General features: G+C 41.9%; 1 protein-coding gene across 3 annotated transcripts in view; it reads left to right on the forward strand.

Moving 5' to 3' along the window:
• CFAP47 (cilia and flagella associated protein 47) overlaps positions 1-22,416 on the forward strand; it is a 277,930-nt gene that overhangs the window by 620 nt on the left and 254,894 nt on the right. For all 3 annotated transcript variants that reach the window (XM_077342939.1, XM_077342940.1, XM_077342941.1), the window contains exons 2-9: positions 1,510-1,661; positions 4,358-4,473; positions 8,555-8,693; positions 9,414-9,642; positions 13,996-14,156; positions 16,308-16,441; positions 18,510-18,745; positions 20,147-20,339. In XM_077342939.1, the coding sequence (XP_077199054.1) occupies positions 1,510-1,661; positions 4,358-4,473; positions 8,555-8,693; positions 9,414-9,642; positions 13,996-14,156; positions 16,308-16,441; positions 18,510-18,745; positions 20,147-20,339 (1,360 nt within the window). The remainder of the gene's footprint in view (positions 1-1,509; positions 1,662-4,357; positions 4,474-8,554; positions 8,694-9,413; positions 9,643-13,995; positions 14,157-16,307; positions 16,442-18,509; positions 18,746-20,146; positions 20,340-22,416) is intronic.

The following is a 22,416-nucleotide window of genomic DNA, read 5'->3' on the forward strand; positions in this document are numbered from 1 at the left end:
TAGTATGTTTCTTGGATATTTTTGTGATGCTGTTTGCGTTCTTTCTTCTGTAGTCTAAGGATTTACATTTCATTGTCTGAAAAAGTGTGTGTGTGTGTGCAGGAAATGTCACACTTCGAATGGAACTTTGTTGGTCTTAAAGGTGCTGCTGAACTCAAAGTTTGTTCCTGGAAAATGAACTTAGGGTTGGGAATAGTACTAGGGTTGGATATCTGTAATTCCTCTAATGTTTTCAAAGCCTCTTCAACTTATAAGGAACCATTCTCCTTTGTGCTAATTTTTTCAAATGGTCCTTTGAAAATCAGACAATAGTATTTCTTTTTAGTATCATCCCACCCACCCTGATCTTGTTTACTGTGTCCAGGAGATGCTAAGGAAAATGAATCATAGAATCATAGAGTTGGAAGGGGCCATACAGGCCATCTAGTCCAACCCCCTGCTCAACGCAGGATCAGCCCTAACCATCCTAAAGCATCCAAGAAAAGTGTGTATCCAGCCTTTGCTTGAAGACTGCCAGTGAAAACTGGCAGGTAGTTGAAGTTGCAGGTAGCTACATTGGTCCAGAGGAAAATCTGAAACCTTGAATGATACCTTTTATTACCTAATCAAAATAACGCAAAACAGTGTACATTTCAGTTCTCCAATGCTTTGGGTTACGCTGGATGTTAAAAATGGGGTTGGGGAGTGGGAAGGTAAAAAAATTAAGTCCTCACCTTGAATGGATTGCAGCCAGATGTGAATAAAATTGTGCCTGTTGGAGCAGGTATCAGGTTGCACCTTTCACTTTCTTGGGAGAAGAAGGTAGAAGGGCGGGTTTGAAAGGTAAATAAAGAATGACACCAGATGTTGAATGGTTCTTACCAAATGCCAGTACTGCTTATTGAGTTTAATCGTTCAGATTCATTTTTTCTATGTTCTTAGTAGTTACAGTCTTACTTAGCTTCATCACATCTAAGACTGACTCCAGTAACTAAGTTAAAAAAAAAGAGGAGGGGGGGGAAGAGGGAGGAATTCAAAGATGGAATCTTAAAGGTGACATGAAGTGATGGTCTTTGTCTTGAGGAATTGCTTTATTGTATACATGAAACAAGATGCATTGCATCTTTTTTTGTGACAAAAGTATGAAACAAACAAAATAAGGTTGCAAAGGAATAACTGCTAAACCACTGCTTGACTAAGTTTCATATCCTGTTTATAAATAAAATAAATTCCAATTTCCACCATCTCCCTCCACACACTTTATGGTTGCTATTTATTAACTATGTATGTCCTACCATGTCAGTGGTTCCCCCCCCCCCATTTTTTCCCTTCACTTGGAACCTGTTTTTTTGTAAAGATAATGTTGATATTTGCCTACCACAAGTTGTTAATTTCAAAGAGCTGTGGCTGTTAATATATTGAATATACAGTTACTAGTATAATGCTGTAAATAAAACATTTTCATATATGCTTTGACTATATCTTTAAAAACGATTTAAAATAATTAGATTTGCTCACTTTATTTTGTAGTTCAAACTAATTGTGGAAAACCCCAAAAAACCAGTTGCTTCTGGTCTTCGCATAACAGCCATTGTGGAATATCTTCCTGATCAAGAAGAAGACCTTCGGGATCGACTACTACTTTATGTGGACAAAAAGATAATTGAGATTCCTTTAATAGGGTATATCATTTCATATAACTCCAAGATAAATGTTTGGTTACAGTGTTTTATAACAGTGCTTTTATTTCTCAAAACAAGTGCTGATTTAACAGGTTCTTGGACAGGATTCTAAAGGTGAAACAACAGGAGGTTTATTTTATCTCTTTTCATTCTCCTGGATTAAATTGTTATATGAAAGTAGACCGAAATTCTGTCTGAAGTTGCTATGATCTTTTTCAGGCTTAATGATACTAGGTTTTGACTGGACTTTTAACCTGATGTCTCATAAAAGCAGCATCAGCTGTGTTTTGAACCTGCATACTACATTGCCTGAACTCAAGTTTCTTTAATACTTGTGCAAGTTTTTTTTGCTATGTAGACTACAATACAAAAATTTCATTTTAGTACAGATTTTGCCTTCAGAGAACTTTTACTTCGGCACTTCATAGAGTTCAATCTCCCTCCATGCACACTTTCATTTTGGGAATGGGATTGTGGAAATTGGCATGGCCAGAATATGACCCATTATGTACGGGGGTTTTAGCGCACATTCGGGGTGGAATGGCGGCGACTAAAATCACGGATAACACACGGAGCCGGCTGCAACCGGCTGCAGCTTCGGTGCATGCCGCCGAAAAAGCCGCGTCAGTGAAACGCGGAAGAAAGCGCAGCTTCCGGGTGAGCGGGGCGCAACCAGAAGCGGCGCCCGGATCGGCGCGTGCATAATCGGTTACTCTGGGTTTTGCCGCCGTCGCGCCCCGCCCCGTGTATAACCGGTATGCGTCGCGTCTTCCCCCTCCGCGTTTTCCATGTGACCCGAAATCGCCGTTTCGGCGGCCGTGCATAATGGGCCTATGGCAAGAAGGTTCCCATGACTTGTCACTTCAAATACCCCTAAAAGTTACCTCTTTATAAACTATATATAAAGAGGAATTTTCACTTTAATCAGTATTTTGTCTGACAGGGTAATTTTTTAAAAGCAAAAGAGCACATAGAGTAGTATCTTTTGAAAATCTGAAACTGGTGGGGTAGGCTCACTATGTTGAGGAACTTAAAGGTAAAGGTATCACCTGTGCAAGCACCAAATCATGTCTGACCCTTGGGGTGATGCCCTCTAGCGTTTTCTTGGCAGACTCAATACAGGGTGGTTTGCCAGTTCCTTCCCCAGTCATTACCGTTTACCCCCCAGCAAGCTGGGTACTCATTTTACCGACCTCAGAAGGATGGAAGGCTGAATCAGGCTTTGAGAACCTTACCATCTCTTAAAAATCCCAGGAAAATTGTTCTGAAGTAATTTTTTTTGGTGGCAGAATTCTGAAAGCACTTTTCAGCTGCTGCTAGACATGAGTTCAAATAATTTTAACACATTTCTTAAAATTTAAATATTTAAAGTTTTAATTAGAGCTTATTTATGTATTTTACACTTGAAGTATACTGAGAGCCAGTTTGGTGTAGTGGTTAGGAGTGCGGACTTCTAATCTGGCATGCCAGATTCGATTCTGCACTCCCCCACATGTAACCAGCTGGGTGACCTTGGGCTCGCCACGGCACTGATAAAACTCTTTTGACCGAGCAGTGATATCAGCGCTCTCTCAGCCTCACCCACCCCACAGGGTGTCTGTTGTGGGGAGAGGAATGGGAAGACGATTGTAAGCCGCTTTGAGCCTCCTTTGAGTAGGGAAAAGTGGCATATAAGAACCAATTCTTCTTCTTCTACTGTCCAGAGCCGACTTTGGGAGGGCAGAATATAAATCTAATAAATAATAATTAAGCCAGCTTCTGATTAATCTTTTCTGTTTTGTTTCATTATTCCATTAGCCAAAGGAATGAAAGAGAGAGAATATTATATGCTCTCACTGAAAGCTCTCTTGATGTTTTGCTGCTGAGTTCTTATTCTAGTATAGTTCTGTACTTCCGAAAATATGCGGCAACAAACTACATTAGAGCCAGCTGGATCAGACTCAGCCATCTAGTCTTGCAACCTGTTTCACACAGTGGCCAACTAGTTTCTTGTAAATTCCATCTTACAAATGGCATAGTACAGCTATTTATAAAGGGCACAATACAGAGAAAGTTCACTTACTTTGAACTAAGTATGCGCAAGATTGCAGGTCTGCAGACCAATCCTGGCTATGTTTACTTGGAAGCAAATCAGACTGTGTTCAGTGGGTCTTTATACTTTCAGAGAAGTAAATCTCACTGTAGTTGTTTCTGAAGAAACTTGTGAAGGATAGTATTGTATGACTCAGTGCTCAGTTAATTGCTGGAATCATGTTCCATGTTAAATCAGATGAGATTTGGTTGTGTCAGACTCCCACTGAATTGCTCTCAATGTTTTTATTTTTAATCAGGTGTCATGATCTTGTACTATTTTAAATTTTTTATAATGGGAAACAAATTGTTGAGATTTGTTCATTGTATGTTGAATTATATTTTGATACAACAAAGAAGTTCCAGCCAATTAAAATATAGTTGCAATCCAACATGATTTAATCCAGTGTGATTAAATTGTCCTAAAGTTACCATAATTAAGGAAACACATTGACATTTTAATAACCTGCTTCCATCTGTGGATGTTGCTGCTAAATGATTTTACATAATTAAATTGTGCACTTGTTGAAAATAGAAGGAAAGCATTCTGTCTAAGACGTTTTAAAGAATAAAATCAACAAAGTAACTTGGACATAAAACCAATAAAAAGGTATTTGTTTTTGCAGATTATTTCCATGTTGTTGCTTAGAAATTGAACCTGAGATTAATTTTGGCACAGTGATTGCAAACAGTAAAGTAATCAGTAAAGAGATTAAAATTACTAACCATGGATCATCTTCAGGTAAATATTTTCTATGTACTTAATTATTTCAAGATTCATTTTTTGCCAGCAAAGTATGAAGATAGGTTTTTAAAATACTTTGTTTTCTGAATTAATCATAGCAGTTTCGAAGCTTATAGTTGTATGAAATTATAGTTGTATGAAAATAAAATTTCGAACCCACTGGAAATTGATTGAGCTAGCTAGTTTTGTGGTTTCTGACACTCACATTGCCAGACGCAAGCCCCCCTCCAGGTTTCTCATCAAGTGTTTCATCATCATCATCATCAATTTATATATTGTACATTTGTGGTTGCAAGTATATAGGCTATTAATGGTGCCTGTTCTATTCCCTTTTTGCGGGGTCCCCAATGGGGTGCCCATAGATACCTTTCCTCCAATTGGTTTCAAAAAGTGAGTAGAGCCAGGTGGGTTTTTTGCCCATCATGGCTTCTGCTATGCCACTGGAGATCTGATTGGAGATCTGTGCAGGTTAAGTTAATGTTGCTTTGGTGATAGCTGCCACCACTGTTGGTTTGTATTCTGTCTCACTGCTTTTTCCCGGTGTATTTTAAAAATTACGCCTCTTGTCCCTTGATGTCGGACTTCTGCTGGCTATGCATATGGCTCTGCCTAGCATGGTAGGTATTTTGTGGTTGTGCCTACCACCCCGTTTCAGAATTCCAAAGGTGCCCCAAAATGCTGGGAACCCTTGCTGTATTGTTCCAGGTAGCAATAGAAGTAGCATTCAAGGTTTTTTTTAGGGGGGGGCATCATTTTGGGAGCGAAAACTAGCCATGTAATTTAGCAGCAATATGCCTGGTGAACTGCTGAAGTTTTAGAGGAGAAACAGTAGCTCAGGAAATACCATTGACTTGTCCATTGCTTTAGCACAGCAGTTGCTTTAACCTGACTGTCCAGGCAACACAATGGAAGAAAGTCACCGCCAGACACTTCTTTTCTGGAGTGTCCTGAGCCAGCAGTGTCCAAATCAAGGAGCCAGTTCCATCAGGATGTGGTAGAGGTGGTGGGCACTGAACACTGAATTGCTTCCAATACAATTGCTTGGGTTTGATGGTCACTAGTAGTACAGTGTAGTAAGAAAGGATGGGATGGGTTTGCTGTCAAGGCAAGAGCTCTAGAACAGCGGTCCGCAAGCTTGCGCCCGCTGCGGACTGCTGCTCCGGAGTCCGGGGAGAGGGCGGCCCGGGGGCCCTCGTACACGCGGCAGCCCCAGCGCAAGCGCGGACTGCCGCGCAAGCGCGTTTGCGGCCGATTAGCTTGTGGCTTGGCAAGCTTTGGCGGCCGATTTGCTCACGGCCTGGCGAGCTTCTCGCTTCGGGGGGGGGAGGGAAGAAGGAGCCGCGGCCCGGTGCCAAGGCCTTCACAGCTCGGCACCGGGCCGCAGCCCGCGGGTTGGGGACCACTGCTGTAGAACATGGGAGCCTTGCTGCTATGAGAAATTGGAAGAACAGCCTGGATTGCTTTGCTTTGTAAGGGAGATTTTTGTGATCAATGTTCTGCCTTCTGACAGTATAATGCTCAGACTGCTGTGTCTTTAAATATATGTAATAGTCCTCTTGGGGAGCTCTGATTTCAAGCACCGTTGGCTGCAGAGGAAAGGATGCGCAGTAATGGGTTTAAACTACAAGTACAACGATATAGGCTAGATATCAGGAAAAATGTCAGTCAGAGTAGGAGGTGGTGAGCTCCCCCTCACTGGCAGTCTTCAAGCAAAGGTTGGAAACACACTTTTCTTGGATGTTTTAGGATGCTTTGGGCTGATCCTGCATTGAGCAGGGGGTTGGACTATATGGCCTGTATGGCCCCTTCCAACTCTATGATTCTGTGATTCTGTGAGATAGAGAAAGGATTATGTTAGTTTTCCTTCTTTGGCTGCTTTTGATCGCTTCTCCACCCAGTTCAGGGCGAGATCAAACAAACGTACCACTCCAAGTGCCTTCTTCCTGTACTGTCCCCACAGGTTCCAACTTTAGAACCTGGTGGCAGCTGCACACACAGAGGGGTCTCTGACTTGTGAAGAGGGACAAAGATGAATGAGCCATAGTTTAGCCATGTCAGTATCAATTAAAGAATTCAGGGGAATGCTTGATGTAGTGATGAGGTAGTGCTGTTATCTGTGCTTGTAGTTGAAGCCTCCAAATATTCTTTCCTTGATCAATCAGTAGATAAAAGAATTTGCACTGTACTTGTCAGTAGTGATTTGGACCCATTCTTTGTGATTTCTCTGTCCCTTGCTCTGCTGTTTCTGCAAGCTCCAAGTATTAGAACCTGACAGGTGGCACAAATAGAGGGGTGCTTTCCTTTTCCTTGTCATCTTTGCCCCTGGCTCATACATGGCAGCTTGACCAATGTCCGAGGATCCTCTTGGGGCAGCTGGTAGGTTTCCTCCCTCATGTCCCCCCTCCCTTTTTCTCAGGCTCTTGGGCCATCTGGATTCCTATCAGGTTCTGAATGTTATAGCTGTCTTTTCCTGCATCTAGATGTCAAGTTGTAAACTGTCTATACTCTCTGACGATAAGTTGATGCATCCTGTAAGATCACAAACTGTGGAAACAAATGGAGCGAGGGGTGGAGGTACCTGGCTCTATATATGCCCCAAACTTTTGCATGTTTTCAGTTTTAGCAACAATGTGTCCTATGTAGCCATTGGCAGTGTCCTCAATAAACTACAGAGTTTCATCCAAGACTCTGAGCTTGCCTTTTTTGAGAGAATTCCTACAGAACACGACATTCCACCCTCATTAGATCCTAGTATTGGAGCCTGGTGGCAGCACGTGTTACTTCATGGTGTTCTGCAGTCTATCTTGGAGCCTGATTGGAGTGGATCTGGGAGGGGATGACTAGCACAAACCTTGCTAATTACTACCTCCTACTTGAATGCAATGGCACAAATAACTGCTTGTCTTGGTTGGTCATTGAACTAGTTCTGCTTATGTTATCTGGTTGCATCTTCCTGCATGTCCTAATGGGCACTTCAGTAAACAGTTATACAGATCTAGATATTTAAAGAAGACCACCAGCAGCCAGTCTATAGAAAAAATGGGGAGATGGAGAAAGCGAAAAAATATACATGAAAGGGAAATAGAATACAAAAGCCTGGTCAGCATCAGCCAGTGTACTGTATAAAGTTCTGGGCCCTTTGTCCAGCTTTGCTCTTCAACCTGATCAGGAGCATGGGAGAAGTTTTTTTCTCCAGGGTCCTTTAAAATTTTTGAACTGCCTCTATTTTTGGTCATTTTGTATATGGGACAGTGTTGGAATGAGACAATTTGAGAATGGGGTCTTCAGTATATGTTGGGTAAATATTTTCTGTAGTCCTGATTCATGGACTATATCATGCACATTGTGATTTGATTTATGGCAGAGATTCTCAGCCAGCGGTCCACGGGCTCCTGGGAGCTCCATATGGGGTCCATGGCCTTTCCCCTCCTACCTAAAATGACTTGGCCACAAGCTAGAGAACAGGCTGCCTCCAGCTGGAGGACTTGATGGGTAGGCTGTGGGTGTCAAAATCAAAGGGCGGGGAGAGTCAGTTGTGGCATGGTATGGGGGTTTGGGCTGTCTTCTCAGCTCCTGCCATTCTTTCTGGCCTACATGAGGCAAAGTCACCATAGTAGTTGTAAAGGTGGGGGGAAGGAGTGAAAGAAGGGCAAAGGCTGCGGATGGTTATACCACTTCCAGTGAGTGTGGCAGGGAGGCATGGCCAGCTGACATCATTTCTGGGGGTCCTCAAAGTCTGAACATTTATTTCAGGGGCTTTTCCACAGTCAAAAGGTCTGACTTTGGTCACTTTCTTTAATGAGGTGCTTTGCATAGATTTTGACATTTTTCCATAGATTCACTTGGTCTATAATCTGTGGCTTATTATCTAGTTTATGTAGAGTTCATTATTTTGTTTATGTAGAGTCTCTCTGCCACATTTTCAATGATAGTTTATAATTGAAAGGACAGTCTACTTCATGGAACTGCAAGGATCCTATGCATCATTTTGGTCCTACTGTCTTGCCTGTTGGCCCCTATCAAAAAGGCAAGACTGCCTGTATTGGAGTGAGGTTTTGAATCTTTCTCATAATTTTAGGTACATTTAATATAAACTACAGAGGAAGTGCTCACATTGTTATTTCACCAACCAGTGGAGTGGTAGAATCTAAAGCATTCCAAGTCATTAAAATGGAGATGTGCACTGATACCCCAAGGGACATAAATCAGACAGCTGTGTAAGTACACATGTTTATATATTGAATTTGTATAACCCTTTGTTGTTACGTTGATGATAACTCCTGTGTATATCATAAACCATTTGTTTACCTCGCTATGGTTCTATGGGATTCAGACAGCACTGTGTTGCTGTTGGAGTTAGATCTCCGCTTGAATATAAGACATACTTGCTTTATATCAGTTAATAATTATATGGTAATGTTACTACCCCTAATTGTAGCTAGGGCAAGAAAAAAGCAATAGAAAAAAAACCCTCTCTTTTTGTGTAACTCAGTTGCCCTTTTAACTAGAATAACAGCAGTTAAATAATCAAAGCTATCAATTTCTTAGGTGTTTTAATACCTGATGAATTAGATACACCTGACTTGCTGCTACCAAAGGCCCTCCTTTCTTGATTTGGGGCTGCGGGCTCATTCAAAAAGCTGAGATGAGGGAATGAATAAGGATGCTTTTTTCTCAGATTGGCATGTGACACTGAGGCCATCATTTACTACAAGCTCTAAAAGTGTAAATATGTGTAATGTTTGCTATACTAGCCATATATTACATCCCTGCTGATGAATACTGAGGCTGAGCAGCTTTTTGAAGTCTCTTATGTGTGTATTATTTCAAATGTTGTAATAAATATTGAGTTCACTAGGATTGTACAGTATTGTGAAACAGAACTCATCTGAGTATTTTCCTTTCTCTTTCTTTTTATGCATGGCTCTTAACAATAGTGTGGAGTTGCAGGGACAACCCACTGCTCACATAACAATAAAAGCCAATATAGTGGAGCAAATTATTGAATTATTGGGTGTGTCTCATTTGGATGCAATAAAACATGTTCATTTTGGATGTGTCTATTTTGGAACCTCTAAGACGGAAGAGGTAATTCTTCACAATAAAAGCCCAGAACCTATGAACTGGGTGGCGATCCTACAAGATAATGCTGTTGGGGAAGAGATGGTAAGGAAAGACATATTAACTTTAATTTCTCTTTGTAAAATATATGTTTCAGTCTTACCCTCATGCATGTATGTAAATCTTGGTGCTAGTTTAAGAAAGGAGAAAAGTTTTCCATAACCTTCTATGTCATTGCCATCTATATTATAAAAGCCAGTACCCAGCACTCTAGTCACACTCAATTGTGGGCAAAGCACACTGTGTTAGTTTTCAAAGTGTTGGGTTTGGGGAACCCTGGTGTGTGCAGTCACACAGCAGTTGGAGGGATAAACTCTCTTTCTCCCCCCCCCCCCCCCCCGTCCCCAGAGGAGAGCCCAAACAGGTTTGTGATGGGGAAGTGGGGGAGAGCTCTTGCCTCCTCCCCTGAGCAGTTTTCTTGTGCAGGGAGGGGAGTTATTTCACTGGTTTTGCTGCTGAACGTGCACAGATGGAGCAGCATATCTGACAAAATATCTCCCCTCCCTAAGGGTACTTTTCACACACAAAAAACAGACTCCTTTCTTTTTAATTTTATTTTCTGGAAGCCATTTTTTTGCAGCTGCTGTGTGGCTGTGGACAACATCTAGTATGGCCAACAAAATCTGGGATTGGCTGGCTGTGTTTTAGGACATAGGGGTAGGAGTCAAATCCTGTTCCTAGTCACAAATACTGATCCTGCTGGAACCAAACTTTATTATTTATTTACTTCATTAGTCATCTCCTTTTTTCATTGAGGCACAAGGTGAATTATAGCACTATAAAAAATGCAACCAGCATGACAAATGCAATACTACACAATAAAACTGTATTACGTTGACAAATAATGCAATAAAGTAGTATAATACATCTAGTAAACAATAAATAGCAGGGGGAAAAGACAAAGAAATATATTGACAACTGGACTATAATCCTATTCCCTTTATAAGAGTAGCTTCATGTGCATAATACACCTATAAAATGAGAGAAGCTTGGGAGCCTTCCTAACCTTGTCATGCAGACCATTCTCCAAGCTGGCAGCTACAGCTATGCATAGGTGACTATTCTTTCATCTTTTCAGGTTGTACCTTCTGAAGTATTTGTTCAGATGAGCAAAGATGTGTCAGAGTGTACTGAGAAAGGTGGTTCTACAGATTTTTAACCTGGAAACCAATTGAACTCAGTAATCAGTGGAATGATTGCAGGATATTTGCAGCAGGTTCGAATTGCCACTGCATCTGGTGTTGGGGGCCGCCCTTTGGTCACATGGCTCTGGAGTCAGCTTTTTGCTTGCATGGCTGGTCATGCTTTGGTTGGCTTTCCTCAGGACTTTGTTCAGGAGTCTAGGGCCTACTTTTTGTTCCAAGGCTTCAAGAACCATCAACTTTCACTTGCACTGCTGGCACGGTGATTTCTGTGCAGGGCCAACTCATTGTGGGAATAGGTTACTGGCAACAGGTTTGTCCTACCCATTCCAATTGTGATCTGCTTTCAGTCTGCTGCTTGGGTTCACTTTTATATGCTGACAGATCTGGGTCTTCTTTGTTTCAGGGCCCAGAGGTGGAGGAGAGTATAGCAATCATCTTGTCCACAGAGAGTATATAGTGATGGAGTGGGTGACTCCTGGGCCCAGGAGAGGAGGGGGGTTGGCAATGCCCAGAAATCACATTGTCCATATAGAGTGAATGGGAACCAGGGGCATGATCACCTGCAACAGTTCATATGACTCCTGGGCCTGGAGGAGAAGGATCGGCCATACTCAGCAATCATATAATGTGTGTGTTTGGTGACTGCTTCCGGTATCTTCCATGAAGCCCTTTTGACATCTTGGATGGTGACCTCATATCAGTGGTGTCCTGGAAGTGCTTGAAGACATGCATCATTAGGGACAGGGTCAGCCTTGGCTGTTAACTCTTTCTCATGCAGGATGGAAATTGTGGAGGCAATTACATCCTGCTCTGCACTATTCTGCTCAACCAAGTGTGCAGTCAAGGTGAAGGTGGAGTTCTTCTTCCGCCTCTTGCAAAGTCATGTCACTAGTGTAGTGAGTGACTGTCACATGGGCCCATGTGACTGCTTGGGGGTGGGGTTGCACCCTTCTGGAAGGCATAATGGCTTTCTGGTACTGAACTGGAAGGGACCATGGAAACATATATATGAAGCAGAAGCAGCAACAGGGAGTTGGGCTTTAGAAGGGGAGGATGCTTCCCCTTTCCACTCCCTGAATCAGTGCTATCAGAGGTGTCTTGGGATAGTGGTAAAAATTCCTTTACCTCTGTGAAGAGCCCCGGGAATAGATTGGGGAAGGAAGCTTTTAGATCCCTAGTGATGTCCTATTATAACCGGCCTCTGTTGGCCCGGTAGAATGGGTTTAGGTGCCTGGAGACCGGGGCTTGTGGCACAGGATGTGTATAAAGGATTCTTCTTTCCCACTGATGATCACCCTTTGCGTCCACTTTCATCCTGATGGCACAACACAGAGGGGTTCACATTCAGGAGTAGTCAGTGGGTGTAAATCTGAGACACCGTTTGGGTTGATCAGTAAACGGAATATAATCTACCCCTAACACTAACACCGTATTTATTTATTTGATTTTTATACCACCCATCCCGATTGATTGGCTTTGGGTGATGTACAATGATACATGTGCATATACAAAGTTACATTTTAAAATGAAACCTGTTAAAAACAATAAAAAAATTAAAATTACTTCATTTTTACAAGTATTCAGTGTCAGCAACCTATTTTCTTTTAGCTTATTACTGTCTAGATCAAATCAGGTCTGGAACTTGCGCAATCAATGGTAGTTGGTAAGCATGTGAGTAGGTGGGGCCCAACAGAAGTTAGATGTTATCATTTCATTGGCCACAACCAAAGGCCTGGCAGAAGAGCTCCGTCTTGCAGGCCCTGTGGAATTGTGCTAACTCTGACAGAGCCTGGATGTGTTCTGGGAGCTCATTCCACCAGTTAGAGACCAGGAGAGAAACTGTCCAAGCCCTGATTGAGGCCGGGTGTATCTCCTTGGGGCCAGGGACCACCAACTGGTTGTTGTTACCAGAGCATGGTTCTCTTATGTGTGTGGGGGGAATAGATAGAAGCAGTCTCTCAGATATGTAGGACCCGGACCTATGTAGAGAAATGGGTGGCAGGGTGAAGTTCCCTGTGTATTGGTGTGTAGCTTGCGCAGGTCTGTTCTGAATACTCCTGAAGCTGTATCTGACATTTTCTTCAGAGCACTTTCCTTGGGGCACCTTCTTTGGGAAAGTGTAACTCAGACCCCCCCCCCCTCCCAGACCAATCCATACATAACTTGGATGGCATTTGGGGAGGTTGATGAGGCGCTCGCCACCACCTTAAGCAGCTGATTCCATTGCTGAACTCTGACACTGTAAATTTTTTCTTGATATCTAGCCAGTACTGTTCTACACATAGTTTAAAGCAATTACTGTGGGTCCTATCCTCTGTTGCCAACAGGAACCACTCCCTGCCCTCATCTGACAACCTTTCAAATACTTAAAGACAGCAATCATGTCTTCTCTCAACCTCCTTTTCTCCAGGCTGAATATTCAAAAATCCTTCAGCCTTTCCTCATAGGGTTTGGACCCCAGGGCTCAGATCATCCTCTTAGTCCCCCTTATTCTCATCTATCTCATCTTTCAATTTTGTCCATGTCCTTTTTGAAATGGGGCCTCCAGAAATGCACAAAGTAGTCCAAGTGTGATATGACCAATGTAGTATACCGTGGGACTATGATATCTTGGTGATTTTCATGTGATGCCTCTGTTGATACAGCCCAACTGAATTTGCCTTCTTTACCACTGCATCACGCTGTCTGCTCATATTTATCTTACAGTCCACAAGTACCCCAAGATATTATTCACAGACACTGCTACCCAGAAGGATATCCCCCATCTGATATGCAAGCTTCTCATTTTTGTGACCGAGATATAGAACTCTGCACTCATCCTTGTTCTCATTTGCCTACTTTTCCAGTGTGTTCATATCTCATTGAACTCTATCTTCTGGCGTGTTCACTACGCCTCCTAGTTTGGTGTCATCCCTCCACCCCCTCATCCAGATCATTGATAAAAATTTTGAAAAATACTAGAACCAGTACTGAGTTCTGTGGCACCCATTGCTCACCTCCCTCCAATCTGATAAAATACCATTGACAACCACTCTTTGGGTGCAGTTTTCTAGCCAGTTCCCTATCCACCTAACCAATCCAAAAATCCAGTTCAGTCTTCCAGTTTCCCCATCAGAACATCATGGGGGACCTTTTCAGAAGCTTTACTAACATCCAGGTAAATGATGACTGAGTTTCCATGATTTAATAATCTTGCCATTCTGTTAAAGAAGTGAATAACTTATTAAAATCTGAATTTTCCATTGTCTTACAGGGCACAGACATTCAGAAGAGTACAGCTGCTGCTTTGCAAGACTTAAATTACAGTAAAAATAAATCAGAACTAGATGTTTCCACTCTGATTTCATGTATTCCCAACGAAGGAACACTAGAGCCTTACCAGAAAATTGTAGTTACTCTTTGTTTTAGTCCAAAGTAAGTACGCTCTGTGACTTTAAATATGGAGATTGTAATAATATTATCACAAAATTACTTCAAATATATACTCTTTGGTGCTTGAATCAGGAAGAAGAAGTGGCTGTAAGTTTTTTAATTTGTTTATCTACCTGTTCCTATGGATATAGGAGAATATTCTTGCTTTGAAAGGTCATTTCCTCTTTCAGCCACAGTGGAAGATCCAGCATAAGCTTGAGTGACTAGTGGCCTTCAGTTTGCAAGACTTGAGAAATGAGAGGATTTTTTTTTTTAAATTCATTAATTTATAGGGATACTATATGTCCAAAGTGACTTGATGACACATAACATAAAATCAGAGGTATTTTTTCTTCTAAGTGACAGCTAGATGGTAAAACAAAGACCTGATGGGGTCTTGATTGTTGTTGTGGTTAGGTGCGAAGTGGTGTCCGACCCATTGCAACCCCATGGACAATGATCCTCCAGGCCATCCTGTGCTATATCATTCCCTGGAGTCCATTTAAGTTCGCACCGATTGCTTCAGGGACTCCATCCAGCCACCTAATTCTCTGTCGTCCCCTTCTTCTTTTGCCCTCAATCACTCCCAGCATTAGGCTCTTCTCCAGGGAGTCCTTCCTTCTCATGAGGTGGCCAAAGTATTTGAGTTTCATCTGGCCTTCTAAGGAGCAGTCAGGGCTGATCTCCTCTAGGACTGACTGGTTTGTTCGCCTTGCAGTCCAAGGGACTCGTAATTCCAGATATAAATTCCAAAGGGTTAGCTGACCTAGTCTTGTCTAGTCTAAGGCGGAACTTAGCTGTCCTAGTCTAAGGAGGAACAAGACTCCAAAAAGGAGTCTTGTTCCGCCTTAAAGGCTAAACAGAACACTGTAGCTTGTCTCATGACTAGTTATTTTATTAAGTTCATGAAGTTAATTCTCAGTCAGAGAATGTACAGAGGGGAACATTGTGAACAATAGGGATAAGAGATAGGATTGCCAGTGGTTTTGCTATCGTGAGGAAGCTCTTGCTCCTGTGTTTGGTTTTCTGAGTTTGATCAGTGAAGCAGTAGGAGAAAAATGAGGAGGGACAAGGTTGTGTTTACAGTCACATCACTACTAGGTGATGTAGTGGTCCCCAAGGATCTGAGGAATTCTTAGATGGGGACTGTGGCATCACTTCCAGATTATGACTGAAGTGATGTCATAGTATCTATGACACTCCCCAAGCTCTCCACCCAAAGCTGTTATAGGTAGCCAGTGCATATCTGGCAACCCTAGTAAGAGGGTTAAAATTAAAATGGTGTAGTTTCTGACATTTCTATGCAAAACTAAAGAAGTACAAGATAAGCATAATTACCATTTATGGTCATTGTTTAATGTAATTAAATCTGTTATTAAATTTGAACTCAGCAATTACTTATTTATGCTATTATAAATATGGTGGTCTTTGTTTCTTTATACCATTGTCAGAATAATAGAATTGGAAGGGACCTCATGAGTCATCTAGTCCAACCCCCTACACTATGCAGGACACTCACAACCCTATCGCTCATCCACTGTAACCTGCCACTCCCTTAAGAATCAGCCCCTTCATGTATACCTCAGCATTCACCCCAGTGGGACCCAAAGCTGCTTATATAATTTTCCTCTGTGCTATTTTACCTTCACAACAACCCTGGTGGTGTTGGTTATATCGAGTGTGTGTGCCTGATTCAAGGTCTCCTAGCAACTTCTGTGTCAAAGGGGAATCTGAACCTAGGTCTCCCTGATCCTGGTTCAACAGGCTTAACCACTACTCCAAACTGAGTGTCAATTATTAATGTTAAATAAATTAAAATTAAAGAGAAACATAACTAAGCGAATTATGAATCCTATTAATCCATGTTGTGTTGCTTAGAAGAGTACAACGAGGGATGGGGAAACAGGGAGAAAACTTGTACCTTAATTGGTGTTGCAAAATACCTAGAACAATCCCTGCAATTAGCGTGTCAGTATATAAGGGAAGGACACAGATATTGCATAGAAAATCTGGCATTTTGTAATTTGTGTTTGTAGCAGTTATTCATTAAAATTGTTGCACTTAATATTGTAATTTATCTGTTGTACTTGTTAAACATTAACAATCAAAATGGCAATATTCCTATGAATATAAACGTGCGTGTGAATTTTACAGGCAGTTAAAAAGGAATGTTAAACATGATAGAACTCCATCAAGACAAGATTATGTTTTGTTTCTGGAATTTGAAGCTGTTGGAAGTACAGATGACTTTTTGCAAAGGTTGACTGTGAAAGACAAACCCACCAGAGGTATGGCATTGATAAATATGTAATTTGTGTAAAAGAGTCTAAACTGGCTTTTAATTTGTGTTGTAGAAAGAGGGTTTTCATATACTTTATAGAAACCAAGAAATTTAAGCCGAGTTTTCAAGCACAGTTCTTAGCACTAAAAAGCCCTCCTTGGCTTATACACGGGTAATTGAAATAACAGCCTGCTCTCAGCCAGCCAATTGTATCATTGCTTTTTGCAGCTGAGTTTGTTGCAAACTGTGCTGAGCTTGTTGCAAGCTGATTACTCCCAGCCAGCCATTCATAGCATTGCTTTTTGCAGCTGAGCTTTTTGCAAGTGAGCTAGTTGCTCCCAGCCAGCCATTGCCTTCTACAAAGGTCTTGAAAGCTGGCAGCTTGTAGGACATCAATGGTTTGACTGAGGTTTGACTCCCCTCCCCTTTTTTTCCTAATGACTTATTCTAAACTATTCTTTTGGTTTCTGTGGGTGGGGTGGGTTTTGAGGGTGCTTTGGGATTTACTGTTTCTTTCTCCTAGTGTTTCTTTCTTCTTTTATCTGAGGGGCAGCATTGTTTGCCTTTTCTTCTTGGGATTGTGTTTCTTTTAAAAGTTGATTGTTTCAGTTCTTTCTTTCAGTTTTACAGTTGTTTATTTCAGTGTTTTTTTCCGGTGGGGTACTGTAGCCCCCAGTTTGGTAGCTGTTGTACTTGTTGTAGTAGGTTGCTAACTTTGGGTACTATTGTTCTGTTCTGGTATGCTGGCCTGGGGACACTGTTTAGTTCTCCTGCCAGAGCTGTTCTCACAGAGCAGTTCTGTCAGTGCTCTCTCAGGGTGTCTGGCATCAAGAGAGGAAGGGAAGGCAATTGTAAGCTGCTTTGAGACTCCTTTGGTTAGTGAAAAGTAGGGTACAAAAACAGCAGCTATTCATCCTCTTGACTTTTCTGTATTTGTTGGGGAGGGGAGGCTGGATGGGAGAGCCTGTGATGATGGAGCATGGATTAAGCGCTTAGGCCACCCTGTAAATTTACCAGCAGCCTGCTGCATTTCCAACCCTCAGTTATATGCGAGTCAATAAGTTTGCCCAGATTTTGTGGTAAAATTAGGTGCCTTGGCTTATATGCGGATCGGTTTATATGGTATATAAACAGGGGCCTACGATATTTATTGTGGGGTGGGGGAATCCTATCCTCCTCATTAGCACATTCCACATTCTGAGTCTGCTAACAATTGGGCTCCCATTCTTTCACCACTGCAAAAAACTTATTCACCATAGAACTCTAAGATTGGGAACTTCATTGCCATACCTCCCGGAAATTGTTATCCTGTACATTGCTAAGTGCAGATCCTTTTTTCCTGGTGCTCCAATTTTGCATGTTTTGCTACTTAACATTCCGTGTGCACTGTGTTTTTTAAACCATTGCATTGCCATTGGCGTATTGTTTAGTTATGCAACTTCAGCATCTGACATGCAGATATTAAGTGAAATGCTAAAAGAAAAAAAGGACAATCACTTATGCAGTGACAGAAACCACCATACTTAACTGTGACAAGTGGGTAGGCACTTCTCTAGGAAGATAGTGTGATAGTGGAGAACTGGCCTTCTGGGAGTGGGGGGTATGAGACACGAGGAACAAAAAACATCAATTAAAGGTTTCTGCTCTTAAAAATACTTTGGCTGGGAGTGCAGAAGAAAAATGGAAAAATCAAGGTAAAAGCACTCTTGAAAACCATGGAATAACAGTATACAAAACAGCATGCTGGCCCCTGTGCAGGAGGGAAAAAACGGAATTCTGACCAGAAAGTGGTGTGAAATGTAGAAAAGAAAAAGTAACCAGGGGAAAACATCAGTGCAGGAAAGACCTCTTTGTATTTTTTTTCACATTTATATACTGCCCTCCCTGAAGGCTCATTTACATTAATCCTATATTTTTTTATAAGGGTACACTTTGTGAATACAATATTTTGTAAATTCATTGATTTAGAGAATAGTATTGTATTATTCATAGTTTAAAGTGGTTGCAATCCAAATGTACTGTCACCCCTTTTGCAGGAATGATGGCTTAGTCATTTTACTCCATGTCTTTTTCAGAGAGCAGTCTTCATAAAGTTGAGTTGGCTTTGACAGGCTCAGGGCTCCCAGTCATGTTAACATTCAGCCCAGGACCAGCTATTAATTTTATGGAGTGCTATATGGGTGAACATACAGATATTATTTGCACACTCAAAAATGAGTGTGATATTCTTCCAGTGTCATTTGCTTTCCGTAAGATTGCACATTATAATATTTGTCCTGAAAAAGGAAAAGTAAAAGCTAAATCTTCACAGGTACTGTATCATTTTTGTTTCTGCCTCTTATATAACTTTAAAAGTATTTTTCTATTGTGTAACATTCAGTGCCATCCTAAACCTAGTTACATCCTTCTTAAATGCGCTTAGAAAGCACAATACAGATAGAATAGGTCTGATTGTGTAGTGCGGGGGTCGTCAACCCCTGGTCCGTGGTCTGGTACTGGGCCGCGAAGGCCTTGGTGACGGGCCTCTGCTGGCCTTGCCGGCTTCTCCCCCCCACAGCGAGAAGCTCTCCAGGCTGCAAGTGAAGTGCCTGGTAAAGCGGCTGCTTTGCTTGCGGCCCGGCTAGCTTCTCGCCGCAAGAGGGCACAAAAGTGTATGTGCAGCAACTCTGTGCATGCGCATTAGCGCCCCCTGCTGGTGCAGACGCGCATGCATGGCAACTGCGCATGCGCGTGCACGGCACCCAGGCTGCCGAATTTCCCCCACCCCTGGAGGCGGTCCTTAACCGCAAAATGGTTGGGGACCACTGGTGTAGTGGATAGAGATAAAATTTGTAGATAATTTTAACAGGTGCGGGGGGGGGGCAAAGCTCAACAAAAACTGTTCCTCTCCCCCAAGAGCAAAGTGAAAACATTGGTAAAAATTGAAATGCATCCATTACTTTTCATCAAATATGTAGTTATTTTACTGCTTTAACAGCTCAAAGTGCATAGTTAAGTCTTTTCCCTAGAAATTTTCATTTGTTAAAACACACACAGACACACATGCACACAAAGCCACCCTTATCCATGGTTCCTCTATATATTTGTGAAACAGCCAGGGGGTTGGAACGTGTCTGGCTGTCCAAGTTGCAATAGGGCCAATCAGGGTGAAGCCAGCAAAGTTGGCTGCACCCTGATTGGCCCTGCCCCTGAAGTTCTCACCATCACTTCCTGGACTCTAGCCTCTTTGCTCTCAGACACACCTCAGTGCCTAGAGCCAGCAGCAGGTAAGGGGAAAGGGCCCTGGGCAAAGGGTGGTGGTGGAGGGCCTGCTAACAAAGGCCTCCCTGCCCGCTAACAACGGCTCTTGGCCTGCTAAGCAGGGCCTTCTAAAAAGGGCCTCCCGGCCTGCTAATTAGGGCCTCTTGGCCTGCTAGGCTGGGTCTCTGTTAAGAAGCTCTGTCCCGGGCCTGCTAATGAGCTGGCCAGCCCCCGCCCACCCCACTTGATCCAGCTGTGAGCTGCGGCCCAAAGCCACCTTAAGCTGCCTGGCTGGGGGCTAGGGGAGGAGGCCCATTCTTAGGAACAGGCTTTGAAGCTAGTTTGTTTATAAGCAGGAGATTTTAAATTTTGAAGCTTTAAAGAAACAAAGGCAAGAATGAATTTTAAAAAGTAACTTTCAATTTTCTTCTTGAAATGCATTAATGCTTACATGTTTGTTTCTTGTCTTTAGGATGTATTGTTTTCGTTTCTTCCACGTCATATAGGAAGCTTTAAAGTGAAGCAGGTAGTAGATATAATTGGTCCAGTGACAAAGAAAGATTGTTTACCAGAGTTGGTGATAAGATCTTTTCATCAAATATACTTAAAGTTTTTTGGCACCTGCAAGTCGGTAACAAATAAAGCCATGTCAAAAATCAATTTTGGTATGTTATTAAGAAATAGAGGTTGACATTCTAATGAGTAAAATAAATTCTTACAGTTCTGAGAAGATCCGAACAAATATTGGAAAGGGACTGAAAGTTGCTGCTCGGTAACTTTTTATTGTTATTTCACCATTGTGCAGTTTGTGCTCAAACAGACTAAAGGGAGATTGAGCACAAACTGCACAATGGTAAAATAACAATAAAACGTTACCAAGGAGTCTAAAGGGAGATAGCATGGCTTTGTCCTCTCTAAAATGTAAAATGCTGGTTCATGTAACTTCAGGGAAAGTTTTAACCTTCTCTGCAAGGAAGGGAGGGGTTCCAGTTTGGATATTTAAAGTCACAGTGGATATTTTTAATTATATCAGGAAAATGTTTAATTCCATCAGGAACCTAGAGAATAATTTTCTCGATCCTGGGAAATTAGGGCATAATTTTAAATAGATAAAAGCTGTTGAGTAGGCCTTAGATATCTTTATTTTGGTTGCATTAATTTCTAGTGAAGTTGTTATGTAATGTATATTTTACAATTTTTTTCCAGATAATTTAGTTATAATCTTGGCGTTTTAAGTGTGTTGTTAGTAGTAGCTCTCCCCCCCAATTTCAAGTTAGATATTGTTTTTGCTTTTATAGATAAAGCATCATACTTAAGAGTCCAAGACTGAGACCAAGAAGGTCCTGGCTGAAATCCCTCCAACATAAAACACATTGGGTGAATTTAGGCCAGTCATTCTACTGAAGCCTAGCCTATTTCAGAGCTCTTTAAGGATAAAATAGAAGGAAAAACATGGCCTGAGGCTGCTGACAGAATGCTGGGATTTTTATTAAAATGTTGTAGTGTATATAAATATGCACATTAAGATATAATGAGTTCTCTATGTAATAACTGGTAAATTTGTGTTTTTTAATTGTATTTCCAATGAGTCTCACATAATCGCCTGGTCCATGAATGTGCAGAGTTTCTCTTCTATATGATCTTACTGGTATCATTACCTTTGAATTCTAACTACTTTGTGTTTTCTAAGGATGTGTGTAGGTTTACACAAGCATATGGTAGGTGAATTTCCTCCTGGCCAGGTTGGATTCTAGAGACTTTTGGTGAAGAGATCACTTGGGCATGAAATTGGGGTCACCATGGGTGGTCAGGTAGTTGTGAGTTCCTGCATTGTGCAGGGGGTTGGACTGGATGGCCCTGGAAGTCCCAACTCTATGATTCTACACAAGCAATTGTGAGAATACTATCTTCTGTTTTTAGAAGTACTTTTTATAAGGAATCAAGAATTTCAGGATGCGATTGAGAACAAGATGTAATTTAATAAAGATAAGTGTAAAGTCCTGCATCTGGGTCAGAAAAATGAAAAGCATACCTACTGGATGGGGGATAAGCTTCTAGGTAACACTGTGTGTGAACGAGACCTTGGGGTACTTGTGGATTGTAAACTAAACATGAGCAGGCAGTGTGATGCAGCGGTAAAAAAGGTGAATGCCATTTTAGGCTGTATCAACGAGCATCACATCAAAATCACAAGATGTCATAGTCCTATTCTATACGGCACTGGTCAGACCACACCTGGAGTACTGTGTGCAGTTCTGGAGGCCTCACTTCAAGAAGGACGTAGATAAAATTGAAAGGGTACAGAGGAGAGCGATGAGGATGACTAGGGCCAAGGGACCAAGCTTTATGAAGATAGGTTGAGGGACTTGGGAATGTTCAGCCTGGAGAACATGTTCAGACTGGAGAAAAGGAGGTTGAGAGGGGACATGATAGCCCTCTTTAAGTATTTGAAAGGTTGTCATTTGGATGAGGGCAGGATGCTGTTTCTGTTGGCTGCACAGGAGAGGACATGCAGTAATGGGTTTAAACTACAAGTAACGATATAGGCTAGATATCAGGAAAAAAATTTTTCACAGAGTAGTTCAGCAGTGGAATAGGCTGCCTAAGGAGGTGGTGAGCTCCCCCTCACTGGCAGTCTTCAAGCAAAGGTTGGATACATATTTTTCTTGGATGCTTTAGGATGCTTTGGGCTGATCTTGCATTGAGCAGGGGGTTGGACTAGATGGCCTGTATGGCCCCTTC

This window comes from Paroedura picta, chromosome 6 (assembly GCF_049243985.1).
Source record: "Paroedura picta isolate Pp20150507F chromosome 6, Ppicta_v3.0, whole genome shotgun sequence".
In the NCBI taxonomy this organism is placed as follows: domain Eukaryota; kingdom Metazoa; phylum Chordata; class Lepidosauria; order Squamata; family Gekkonidae; genus Paroedura; species Paroedura picta.